Below are 13,941 nucleotides of genomic sequence, written 5' to 3'. Positions count from 1 at the left end.
AGAGAGAGAGAGAAAGAGAGAGAGAGAGAGAGAGAAGAGATAGAGATTACACACAGAGAGAACAATATCGCTTGGACACCTTAACACACATCACAGGGTTCGGGTCAGTTTGGGGAGAGTGAGACAGAAAAGTAAGAGAGAGAAAAGAGAGAGTGAAAGCAAGAGAGAAAAGACACAGACAGGAGAAATAAGTATGATAGACATTAGACAAGAAAGAAGGAGCAAACCACACCAGAGCACCCACCAACCACCCATTAGGTAACTTTGGACACGGGTAAATTGGGCAGACAGCATTTCTGATTTTAATAGGATTTAATCATTTCTGAAGCAAAATGACAAAATGAGTCATTTGTCACATTCGGCCATTTTATTTCTGAGAGGAACACCCTGTAGTTCTGATCTTCTTTCAGTCACAAACCATAGATCTTTTTTTAAAAATCTTCCCTGCAAATAGATCACCATACCACAATATGACTCAGCCTCTACTTATCAATAACCTATATTCAGCTTGACAGTCTAGCATCATGACAAATTAACTAATGGTATGTCTAAAGGAAAGGAAGAAAAAGAGTAAAAGAAAGAAAGAAAGAAAGAAAAAAAGAAAGAAAGAAAGAAAGAAAGAAAGAAAAAAAGAAAGAAAAAACAGAAGCAAAGAAATAATGCACAAACAAAAAATAGAAAAAAAGACCACCCAAAATTGAGACAAAAAATAATTAGATAAAGGAAATACAGCAACAACAAAAAAAGACAGTAAAAATGAAAAAGAGAGAAAAGAGAAAACAACAACACCCAAACACCCCACCCCTAAGTAAAATGGCAGAAAACGTACCAAAGCCAAGCCAAAAACGTCGATAGCTGTGGATGCCTCTCTCAGGTCCACTTCAGACATGGGCTCTGGTTCTGTGAAAGGGATGGTGAGTCGTCATGTAAAGATGGGTGGTTCGTGTGAGTGTCCGTGTGTGTGTGTGCGTGCATGTGTGTGTGTGTGTGCGTGTGTGTGTGTGTGTGTGTGTGTGTGTGTGCGTATGTGTGTGCGTTTGAATGTGGGTGATGGGAGGGGGCAGTTTAAAGCCGCCACTGTAGCTCCTGCTATTTTTCCTTCCCTGAATTGTTCCTGTTTGTCTGTCTCACTGCTTTCCCTGCTATAAATGACTGTTATTGTGTAGATGTGTACATCTTTCCTGTCCTCAGTGTGTTAAGTCTGTTTAGTTTTAGTTTAGTACAGGGTTTTACGGCGCTCGCAACTGCATAAGGTCATATGAGCGCTGTTAGGTCTGTATTAGGTTTCAATAGGTTTATTTTTTCCTCACCAAGGACACTAAAATTTGGTTTGGATCTGACTAGAATCTAAATGACAACTGAAGCTATTTACCAGAAAAATGGTTACAAAGTTGTCTTACATGTGCACAAACCTTTGTTTTAGTTTTCATAATTTCTCTTCAAAATAACACCCCCACCCCTAATTCATTATAAATCCCAATCTCTAAAACAGACACCAAAGATCAGTCAGAATCTAATATTTATAAGCCATTAAGCGCTACTGCAATCTCTATATCAAGAATCAAGAATTTCTATTCAACCAAAGACGGCAGACTTTTTGAGACAGAATTTCTCACCTTGTGAAATATCAGGCTCTAGCTCTGGCTCTTCTTCTACTGGAAGAGGCCTGTGGGGGGGAAATTGGATAATGATTAAATAATAATACTAACAATAATAATAACAATTATAACAATAAAAATAAAAACTAATAATAATAATATTAATAATGATGAAGACAAAAATAATCATAAGACTATAGTAACAATATCATTATGACAATCATAATAATAGCTAGATATATTATAATAGTACAAGCATCAATAAAATTGTAATAATTGTGTTTGTGCTAAGATTTTTACTAAACAATTTGGATCATTAAAAAGGTTGGGTGGTAATGATAATAGTGGTATTGATAACAATAATAAAAATCATCATTATCTTCAAAATAATCATATAATAACAACAATGGAAATGATAATAATGATAAGCACCAGTCGGCATATTATCCAAAACTTCCAAGTCTTAATAAGGGAAACAAAAAAAGCCTCAAAAATATCCCCAAAGAGGTGACAACATACTATTCTAATCTATGGCCAAGCCAGTGGCTGTTACTTCACAAGTTGAACAACTCCACAGTTGCTTCAGACACAAGTAATCAAGTAACAAAAAGGTAAATTAAAAAAACCAAAAATATTCAAAATGGTATCTTGGCGTTGTCAAGATTAAATTTGTTCAAATAAAATTGTTTATTCTGTGCGTATCCAAACTGAAAGAAAAACTCAACCACTTGTGAAATAATAAATAGCATGGGAAATGAAAGCTCCTTTAGCACACAAATAATTTAATTGAAACTATATCGGCGATATTTGACGAGTAGTTTCCGCTGCAGTATACTACATAGTAACCACATGTGACCATAAGAGCATTTTTTATTTCAAAAAGGTAAAAAGGAAACAAAAAGTGGAGAGGCAGGAGAGTAAGGGAGTTTATGTTCACTGCGTGGGAATCGAACTCGAGTCTTCTGCATGTGGCGGCAAAGCACTTACCGGCTACATACAGATGCTGGTCCTCTGGCTATATCCCTTTCTCCCTTTAAAATGTGCAAGAAGTTTACTCTTAAATTCGTAACAATTTTTTTACATAGGCCATTGCGGAGTGAGGTTTGAAAGAATAATATTCTAGGGGAAAGCTCAGGATATATGGAAAGTGCAATGATAAAAAGCTGAATTTGCAAAATACGAGACACATACTTTTGACACCACAGTCAGGCTATTCAAGAGCTGACTCCTTCACATCAACGTCCATCTCCAACAAGACTGAGATTTTGTCTTAAAATGCATATATAAAAGTGTTTTGACATAAAGAAGAAGGCAGTAGAGAATATTTCCCATCAATACACAGTTTCTTAAGAAATAAAAACTTGTCATTGAACTCTTCGACAGAACAGGTAAAAAAGTGGAGATCAGATGGAAGGACTGCAAAAACAGCTGTGAATTGTGCATTTGTTTGTTTGTTTGTTGGAGTAAAGAAGCTCACATTTACACAACAACAGCTGTTTAGAGCACGAAAAAAGTGGGACAAACAAACAAAAACAACACAGGGAAAGAAAAAAACAGGAGCTACTAGTGGTGCCTTCCATCTACACGCCCGCCAACTGAGCATGACGCAGGAGTAATACAAACCTTTTCATGACAGATCTTAGTCGTTAAGAGTGCATGATAAATTAAATGACCAGACACGTAAACAACAAGTGAGAATTTTTTTTAAACATAAAATTTGAGAAAAAAATTCTACAACTGACTAACAAAAAAACAGAACAAAAGTCTACTGAAATTGTTAGAAGAAACTACTTAAAAAATTAAATTATAATCCAACCTGTCCAAGACAACCAGAGTGGTCATCTCAGATAGTCATTTTGGACTACAGCATTTTGATATAGAACCAAAAAAAGACAAAAGGGAGGGGGGTTAATGGAAAGTGGTTGTTCGTACAGGTGATAGTCTTGGACAGGTGGTCATAAAAGCCGGTTCAGCTGTACTTGTGTCAACTCAAAACAAACCTCTAGTGAGGAGGAACAGATTGTGATCAATAAAACATTTGCCCCACTAGATTCTAGTCATAAGCATTGTGTCTTGCCGTGCTGAGTACATCATAGTTGGGGGAAAAAAAACACAGCAAAAATTCAACAACAATATCACAGCACAACTAACCACACAAAACATACACACACACATACACACACACACACACACACACATGCACGTGCATAAACACACACACACACACTACATGTCACCAGGACTCACTTGGTCTTGAGAGCCGGCAGTCGCCGGTCGTCGTAGGGCGTGCGCGGGGAGTTGTCTGCCTTGTCCCTGGCGGTAACGGGTGGGGGAGGAGAGTCCTCAGGGGGGACGTCTAACGCCTCTGCTACAGCTTTGCTACATAAGCCAGTGCCAGGTTGCAGCGGGAGGTAATACATTGCCCAGGAGAAATACATTACTATGACAAGAGGAAACGGCTACATAGCTTTTAAAAAAGTTGTTTAATTCAGCAGTTTCTGCTCTTCTATAATAAGCAAAAAAGGAACAAGAAAATGTAGTGAGTTTGAAGCAAGATTAAAATACTGATACTGATTGCAAAGGAAAAAAAAGAAATAATAAAGACCTGAGCAAATATAAAAAATGTCAAAGGTTCTAAGAAAGCAGGCTTAGGGCATGCGGAGAGAAATAAAAAAGAAAAATTGGGGAGCAACATCAACTCTACCACCCATTCAAGACAGCCACCCAATCTTTTCCCCCCCCCCCCCCCCCCCACCCACCTAATCCACAAACTTCTAACACAAAATCTGAACTCTGAACATATAAAAAAGACAATTTAGCTGCCCAAAAGAACAGAGAAACAATTTTTCGAAGCTTAAAAACAAACAAAAGCAAAAACACAAAAACAACAACAAAATACAGAAGGGTCCGGGGCTTCCCACTACTGCAGTGTATCATGAATCAGTTCTATGGGTTTTTCTCACTACAAGGGAATTTTTTACTTTCATCACTAGTGACTTTAATCAAGAAGACTTTGACCCTGTTGTAAATTTTGATTTGCTGAAAAACACTTTTAAGTTTTGTGACATGAGCAGATTCATTATTGTCGTAACATTTAAAAAAATAAAAAAACGACATTTCAAAGATATAGTAAATTCAATCACCATAGAGGGATACTTCCCATGTCTATCAACTGATGACACACAAGGAGACACACAATTCTCCAAAATCAAACCATGGCTAGGCAGACAAAAGGCTGTGTCTCACAACATTCACCCCAATAAGTTGTACAGTGCTTCACATATCTAACCTGTATCAAAGAAACTTGAATTGAGCTCAAAAGTTCAAAAATGCCTAAATAAGTCAAGGCAATGTGTTTAGCATTTGGAATCTTAACACAACAAACATAATGAGAACAAATACATTCAACAGAATTCAATTATTTTTTTTACAAACAATTTTCAAAATCTTTCCAAGACAAATGTGTCTCAAACTCCAACAAATCATTTACACCATCTGCTACCTTCTCAAATTTGGTAAGGGCATTTCATCAAAAGGACAGGCATACCCAGTGCTTGACGTATCATAACCTGATGTGAATGACCTTGGAATGAAATAAATTTTTTACGTTACATCACGTCCCACAGTAGAAATGCTCAACATTAGTCCGAGTACTCAGAGGAGTCGGCATAAGTTCTTGAAATGCAAATTGGTTGGGCTGTTCTCCCAGTTAACCTGTTAAGTTAACAATTCCTAATTTCCAAGGGAATTTAAATAACATGTTATATCTATGCAGTGTCATTACACACGCAGTATGTTTTAGTTTTACAATTTTTGTTTGTCAATTACAATTACAGCGCCTTATATCCGACCTTTTGCTTCCAGATATACTTCATCATAAATTTTAAGCCTGGCTAATCAGGGCACTTTAAGTCTCCTTTTTCCTTTTCCTAAAAATATAAAGTACTGCAAGTCATCTGCCCGCCATTTACATCTATACAGATTCTGCATTACTTAAGGATTGGGTTTTTTAAAATTTGTTTTCTTTAGAGGAGTACATGGCACAAAAACGATCATTTAGCACAGGAAAAAGACTAAGTAAAGGAAGTAAAGACTAAGACAGAAACAAAAGAGAGAAATTAAAGGAGTATGATCACCTTAACAAAAATTCTGTATTAGAAACACAGAGTTTAGTCCCCTCTCCCTCACAAGAGACAAAACCTTTGTTTGGAGGGCAGAAGCATTTCATCGGGTGTCTATTTATAGCAAAATCAAAACCTCATTTGTTCAATTTGTTTACAGCAAAGAGAAGTACAACCATAATAATGGTCATTGGGTGCAAGGAAAGAGTGAGACAGATAGACAGAAACAATTTTTAAAAAGCACAAAAGAAATACCAAACAGTCCCACCTCCAACCATCCACAAGAAGACCTGAAGAGAACATAATATATAGTGGACAGGAAGGAAAGACGCCACTCTAAGCCACACTGGAAGTATCGAACCATTCATAGGGAGCTGGCTAATTTTAACCCTCTGCCTGCTCGGGTCATTACAAAACTTAACCAAAAGAAATGAAAGTAACAACAAACTACATGTAATTGCTTCTTCAAAAAAAATTTCTAACACTACTGGTTAAAGCTTTGACTAAGCAAAGTTTACAGGGAATTATTTGAATGAGAGTACAGTTAGTGCTGCTTTGAAGAAGGTAAAAGCTGTAACATGCATGGCCTGGGGATGGGAGGGAGGGGGGTGGGGGGGAAAGGTGGGAGCGTCAGGGAAGGGTGAGAGGCAGGGTGGGGTGGGCATGGGGCAATAGTAAAACAGCTTTTTTACACTTATCCAGCTCTGTGTGGTCAGTCGGACAGTGGCGAATAAACAAGTCAGATGTCCCCTAAGTTGCTGCTAGTTTGCCACAATAAGAGTCAATCAGCCCAAAGAACAAATGTTCAGTCATTTTCCAGGTCAAGTCATATGCTACGCTTTATTTTTTCATCTCACAGATCCTGTCTCCCATCACCCAATCTCTATGACCCCATCTCCCAGACCCCACCTCCCAGACCCCACCTCCTAGACCCCACTTCCCAGACCCCACTTCCCAGACCACATCTTAAGAACACATCGCCCACCACCCAATCTTACAGACCTCATTATATTTCCCAAACCTTATCTTTAAGACTCCATCTCACAAACCTCATCTCATGGACCCCACAAGCGGAGTAAGCATACATGGTATAAAAAGCCTACAGGGTAACATATGATATTAAAAAGGGGAGGAAGAAAAAAAAAGCAGTTGGCTCAGTGGAAAGGAAAGCGGGGACCTACCTCCGTGGCAGTGGTCTCTCGTCGTAGCGAGGGGGAGTTCTCGGGGGAAACAGGGAGAGGGTGGGTGGGGGGGCCTCCTCCAGCCGCTCTAGTCGCGGGGGCGTCGGCAGGCGGATTGGTTCAAGGTCGATGTGTTGGGGGTGACGACTCTGTGAAACGAGATGGAGAAGTGGAATTTATGAATGAAGAGAACCACACTGATGCAATAACTGTCATTTAGTTATTTTTCAACGAGCAAAACAAAGCACAATCAACAGAACAACAGTCATTTAGTTGAGTGTTTTTTAATAAATTTTTTTATAGCAAGAGTTTTACGGCACTTGCAACACAATAAGGTCATATAAATGCTGAAGATTAGAGGCGTTACAAGAGTGTAACAAACACAGAAACGAAGTAGGAGAGATCAGGACGATAGATGTTTGATAGGAAAGAAGGAGCAAACCACACAAGCGCACCCACCAACCATCCATCATTTAGTTTAGGTAAAGAGAAGTGTATCAAGTCTACCCCAGGAGCCTATAACCTATTCCAGTCACCTACGGTTTATCACTTTCTCAAGTGACTATCGCCCTACGACCTACTCTGGTGACCTATGACTTATGACCTTCTCCAGTGAGTTCCAACAGATGGTTATAGACCTGAAGACAGTACTGGCCCATCCACCCGAGTCCCCTACAATCTACAACCTACCGTAGTGAACTATGACCTGCTCTAGTGATCTGTGACCAACAACCTACACCAGTTACCTATGACCTACCCAGTGACCTACGACCAAAGACACAACCCAATGACCTATGACCTACCCATGTGACTTGAGATCTATGAACTACCCCTGAAATTACGACTTCACCCCAGTGACCCATGACTTTCAACCTACTCCGGTGACCTCCAACCTATAATCTGCCCCCAGTGACCAAAAACCTTTGACCTACCAGTCACCTATGATCTACAACCTGCCCTGTTGACTTTCCCCGGTGACCTTGAACCTACCACGTTGACCTAAAACCTTTGACTTACCACAGTGACTGGCCTATGACTTACAACCTGCCCCCACCGGCCTTCAACCTTTGACCTACCCCGGTGAGCTCCAACAGGTCGTTGAGGTTGAGATCCTTATAGACCTGCAGCCTGTACTCGTCCATCTGCACTTTCTTCAGCTTGGCCTTGTCGTAGTCCTCGTTCTCCACCGCCTGCCTTTTCTCCACCTCCATCTTGCCAAGTTTCTCTCCCACCTGGGGAACGCAGCAGACGGGGGGAAAATTGAATGTTTGTGAATTTTGTGAAGAAATTAACGGTTTGTGGCTTTCGTATGAGTCACGAGTAAAGAGTACATAGACACAATCAAAGTTGTTTAAAGCATGGAAAGACGAGACAAATTGACATAAACATCATCCAGCTTGTACAGTTTTTGTCTGACCTAACCAAGGTCTAAGATAGTAAGAGATAGCACTTTAAGTGTTCTTTTTCTTTTCTTTTTTTGTTTAATGCCCCCCATCGAAACAATTTAGACCATTTAAGAGGCGAGCTTATGACTCTACCTGTCAGGGCCAACCTGGGCTGAGAGGGATACAACACTCCAGCAGGAAGACCGAGACACCCAATCAAAAATTTTCCCCTCTCACCTCAAGCTTGACCAGATTTTTTCCTAACCTGACAAAAATCAAAGATATGAGTGTGTGCCTAGAGAAAGGTACCAAAAGACAGTTTCGAGCTACAGGCTGATAATGACAAAAATCTCTTTTTTGATCATAATATGTTTCCATTTAAAAAATGATAGATCCACCATTTTTCTACAATGTGTTCAAAGGGCTTTCATAGATTTTACTTCTGAATATTTTACTTTGAATTATTTTGAGGGTAGGTCATAAAAAGAACAAACAATGGAAACTGCTTTCAAAAGGTGTTAAAATCTATTCTTGAAGCACGTTTTCTCTTCCCTGCCATGTTTTACCCTTGAATTCCATTCATGATATTGATATCAACTGAACGCCAAACTGGACATGAATTTTCCATGAATAAATACATTTCAAAAATCGTTTTTAAAAAGTTTGTATGTGTTCTCACGTTTGTTAAACTTAAAAACTCATTTTCTCAAAATTCTATCTTTATACCCTACCTCGCAAAATGTGCAATATCTCAAAACTACTTGAGATATCTAAAAAATTCAAAGACCCTTGTAATCAGCATTAAATATCCTATAAGGTACAACCCTTAACTCAAAATGGTCAAAATCCGACTTTTGGTAGGCCTACCTTTCTCTAGGCAGACACACATATTAAGCCAACACCAACATGGTGAGTTCAATCAAACCCAAAACCAAATACTCGAGGAGTAGAAAACTCCTGGCTCCCTCCACCAGCCTGTCATTTTGCTGCAGCACCTCCAAGTGAGATGAAAGTTCTAAATTAAGAATGAAAATCATCCTTAGAAAAAAACTGCGGGGTTCATCCCTACAGGTCATGTTTTTCTGTTTTAGTAAGTGTTTTACGGCACTTGCAACACAATAAAGTCATACAAGTGCCGAATATTAGAGGTGTTACGAGAGAGTAACAAACACAAAAAAGAAGGAGGGGAGATAATGACGATAGATGTTTGAAAGGAAAGAAGAAGCAAACCACACTAGAGCACCCAAACCACCCACCAACAGGTCATGAACATTGACAGTTCGGAATTCTGGTACAACCGAACACACATGCCGTTTTAGTTTTTGAGTTAAAAAAAAAAAACGACATTGAGACCATATGGTTCATTTAGTGTAAGGAAAAGACAAGATGGATCTAGACAGAAACAACAGACAGGAAGTAAAGAAAAAGGAATCACAAGCAGCGTTCTCTAACCATCCATAATTCCGGGAATTAAAAAGGATGAGTATTCAGTAGAAAATAAACAGCTATTTCTAATGAAAATTTTAGCACAAGCTATCTCTATGACCATTCAGTGTGGTCACAACTCTTCTTTTCAATCTTCGTCTTTCTCATCAGGAGCAAAGTTATAAAGAAATGAAATCAAAACAATAAAAGTTAAAAAGCATTGAATAAAGGATAGTGTTTTAACCCCCCATCAAAACAATTAAAATCATTTAGAAAGTGGACTGTTTTGACCCTGCCAAACCTATAAAATAAAAATACCAGCAATATTTTCAGTTGATGTAGTAAATACAATTGTGTAATGTTTACTTGAACAGAAAGTCGCTTCCTTAACATGGTCAACTACAGTTTTATTTCCTGTTTATATTGATACCAAAGTTATCTTTCTGTGACCAATATAATGGAAATTATGAAATTTTCCTGATTTTCTTCGGTCCCCAAACGCTGTGTTTAGCCTGTTTACCATAATTTGAAACAAATCAAGTAATTATTAAGGTGCTCTAAGAAGGGATGCGAGACCAACAAAATGACTTGTCCAACATTGAAGTGAGAGAGAAATGCAAATACACACTCAAAGGAAACTGAAGGAAAGAGTAAGCGTCCAGGGGGAGAACTGAAGAGGGAAAACAAACCACACTTCAGACTTATAAACCGACAACCTAAAGGCAGGACTGTGCGAATAATCTAAACATTACTTGGGCATACAAAATCTGTTGAAATCATTCTTCCTGGTCTTTCCTTGTCAACCAACAGTTCAAGTTCTGTAAGAATATTTAATTTTGGTCTACCTATTGCTCTTTTGCCTCCTATTTTTCTACTGAGTGCAGCAAGGTGTCCCAGTCCTTTTATGTCGATCCAAGTGTCGAAATGCATTTTCTTAAGACGTGAACTTCAAAAACATTTCCTGAGCCATTCCACCCCCTGAGTCCTGAACCAGATCTTTTCCCATACTGCTATGTAGGTCATCAACATACATTGGATAGACCTTCAGATTTTTCCAGAATTTTCTAAAGCAAATATCATAATTATGACAGTGTGAAGGGAAACTGCAATTGATTATTAGTAGCACATTTCTCCCAAGTATACACATTTCATCATAAACCACAGTTTATACACGAAAGTTTGCTTCATTTAAGCATCAACTAACTGAAACCTAAAGATCTGATTCCTAATCTGCACACTGCAGGATATAGTACAGTCAAAATTTACACACTGCAGGATATAGTGCAGTCAAAACTGTCTGACCCACCCACTGTCAAGGAGAGGAGTGGCCGTCTTTGACAGGTGGACATACGCTGCGTCATAATGTAAAAAAAACTAAAGGGAGAAAATCGAAAGTGGTCGTTTGTACAGGTGATTATCTCATACAGGTAAACTTTAGCAAGATCCATTGTCTTTTGGTTTACTTTTTAAAATTCTATAGAGACCTTAAATTAGACATTTTAAAAACAGCTGGTCATATTTGGCTGCCCTATGCCGACTTCAGTGATGACTGACAGCTGTATTTGGACAGTAAAAGTCTCATCATCATCATCATCATCATCATCATCATCATCATCATCATCATCATCATCATCATCATCATCATCGCCTTTCTCACCCAGCATCAGGTTATTGGCACTAACAAGCACTTTCTACATTGGCACAGTTGCAGCCAATTAAATATTGAAACCATGACAACAACCATATAACTACCTGTCTCTCTTGTATAAAACCAAAAATAGTCGTAAATTAAAACTCAAAAGTTTTCACAGGTCCTCACGTGATAACGCAGCAGTCACACCAATCAGTGACAGACAAGCAAACAGCTGCCCATGGCACAAACATTTATCGAAAAGTACCATCTTAGTACTTAAAGACACACATTCAGACAAAAATACTGCACGAAAAAGCAAGGCAACTACAGAACACAAATCTCTGTCAGAAACTCCAGAGTCAGCACATCTATTTTTACACTCTACGGCAGGAGAGGGAGAGGCATACAGACTAACTAAGTACACAGAGTAGTGTCTACAAAACTGATCTGGCATGCAGAAAAACTCAAGCCAAGCTACAAGAGATAGGACGGCACAGAAGCAGTTGAGACGTTTTTTCATGAGTTTGCTATCTTTTTGGATTGAAATTCAGCGCTACAAAACAATAAGTGACACTACAAACTAAAGTGCATAAGGTATTACTGCGCCAAACAGTTCTATCTCATAATCCCACTACAAGCACCACTAAAGGCTGACATTTTCTCTTCTTTGATCATATTCAAGAAAAAAAGGGGTATGGGACAAGGAGGATAAGAAATGAGCCATTTTCATTCACGAAATTATCTACAATATGAACAAAGAATTCTAGGTTATCACACCTGGAATGCAATGTCTTTTAAATATCTTCTGAAGGCAGAAATAACACCTGACATTCCTTTCAAAATTTTTTTACTGCTTCGGTAGCCCCCCGAAAAACATACAGAAGACAAAAGAATGCCATTTTACCAAATAAAGATAGTCTTCTTTTTCTGTGCTCATGTTAAGATTACCAAATCCTGTCTGAAAAACAAATTCAAGGAAACACTCAGGTCAGCTTCTACACATACCCCTCGCTCGAATGGAAAAACTAAGGTCAAAGTTAGAGATGACACAAGGCCCAATATAAAAGCAATATATTACTATTATCATTATTATTATTAGAATTGCCATATTATATTTTAGAGATCTTAAGGAGGCCTGGAGATGACTTTCCCCTTAAAACAATGATAACACATAATCATACAGCATTAGAGTATGCTTCTGGCTGCGTACAAATTGTGGAATTCCTGCAAGAAAAGTAGTTGCCCTGACTTGTTTCTTGAATATTTTTCGCTGAGAGTTAGAGGTGACTTTGTTGTAATTCCAAGTGCTGGTTTGTTTGTTTGTTTGAGTGAGTAAACAGACAGGCATCAACACAATAACAGACATATAGTGCTGAGAAAAAGTAAGAGAGACTGACAAAAACAGCAGAGGGAAAGAAAAGAAGTAGGACCTAGCAGTGGCGCCCTCCAACCACCCATTCCTTGTTTTGAGAAAAACAGATTTTTTATAGCAAAAAGTAAAATGGAAAGTGCTTGAAAGTAGACACATTGGGAATTGAGATTGAAACAAAATTACTGGGTGGATTGCTTTGATTTACAGACATGATGGGAAGTTATTCAAATGTTTCAACTGCACTAATTTTTTTTGGCTTTTTGACGAAAATAGACATACAGTGATCACTTATGGCTCTCAGCCTACGATATATGCCATACCTCTCGGAGTCATGCTTTAAAGGTTGCTCAGGTTCCCAATAAAAGTTAACTGCAGAAAAAAATCAGGACATCTTCGTCTTTTTGTTTAGTTGAATTCAAATGACTTTCTAGACCCCGAGACGCCATTTTGAGAGAGAGGAGGACAATCCAACATGAGCCTCACAGAAAGTCCACTGCTGTCACCTACCTCGATTAAAACCTTTTGACAAAAGTAAAGCATACCTCCCCCTGTAAGACATATCTGGGAAAGTAAACTGGAAGGAAAAATCTCTACACTATGAAAAAACCCATAGCCAAAGGCAAATCTTGAAGTCTTGCAAAGATTTTCGAAAAAGTGCATCCACACACAGAGATAACCATCTACTTGCAAAAGAAAAGCAGTGCATAAGAAAAACCCTTTAAAAATAAAAAGATCAATGAGAAGACTTTGCCTGTTCATTTGAGATCAGAGAAACACATCTAAACAATAATGGTTATTTAGTTCGAGGACAAAATAGGACAGACAGACAGAGAGACAGCAAAGAAACAACAGAGGGAAAGACAAAGAAAAGAAGCAGGACCCATCAGTGGCACACTCCAACTACCCGCCTCCACAAAGAGAGAACTTCTCTGTTACAGACATGCTAATTTCAGAGACAAAAGCACTTCCTCTCTATAGAAATGACATAATGTGCATGCTACATCAGAAAAACTAACAGACACATCTATAGACACATAAACAGACACGCTGATTACAAAGTAGGGCTGGGTCACGAGCGCGAGAACGGAACTGAATCGCCACTCTTTCCTGCGGAACGCGATTCACGATTCACTTCAGCGGAACGCGGAACAGTATCGCCAAACGATTCCCGATTCACTCCCCTGTCGCTGTCACCACCTTGTGGCTTGTTTAACCTACTGCTGAGT

The 13,941-nt window shown here is 38.7% G+C and overlaps 1 protein-coding gene across 1 annotated transcript in view; it reads right to left on the bottom strand.

Annotated features, from left to right (window-relative positions):
• Positions 1 to 13,941, bottom strand: part of LOC101858154 (centrosomal protein of 104 kDa) — a gene marked incomplete in the record, with an annotated part of 38,985 nt that overhangs the window by 13,779 nt on the left and 11,265 nt on the right. The window contains 5 exon segments of the mRNA XM_035973526.1: positions 830 to 900; positions 1,617 to 1,666; positions 3,846 to 3,977; positions 6,901 to 7,049; positions 7,977 to 8,132. Of these exon segments, the coding sequence (XP_035829419.1) occupies positions 830 to 900; positions 1,617 to 1,666; positions 3,846 to 3,977; positions 6,901 to 7,049; positions 7,977 to 8,132 (558 nt within the window).

This window comes from Aplysia californica, unplaced genomic scaffold, assembly GCF_000002075.1.
Source record: "Aplysia californica isolate F4 #8 unplaced genomic scaffold, AplCal3.0 scaffold01362, whole genome shotgun sequence".
NCBI lineage: Eukaryota > Metazoa > Mollusca > Gastropoda > Aplysiida > Aplysiidae > Aplysia > Aplysia californica.
This window is presented reverse-complemented; position numbering and strand designations above follow the sequence as displayed.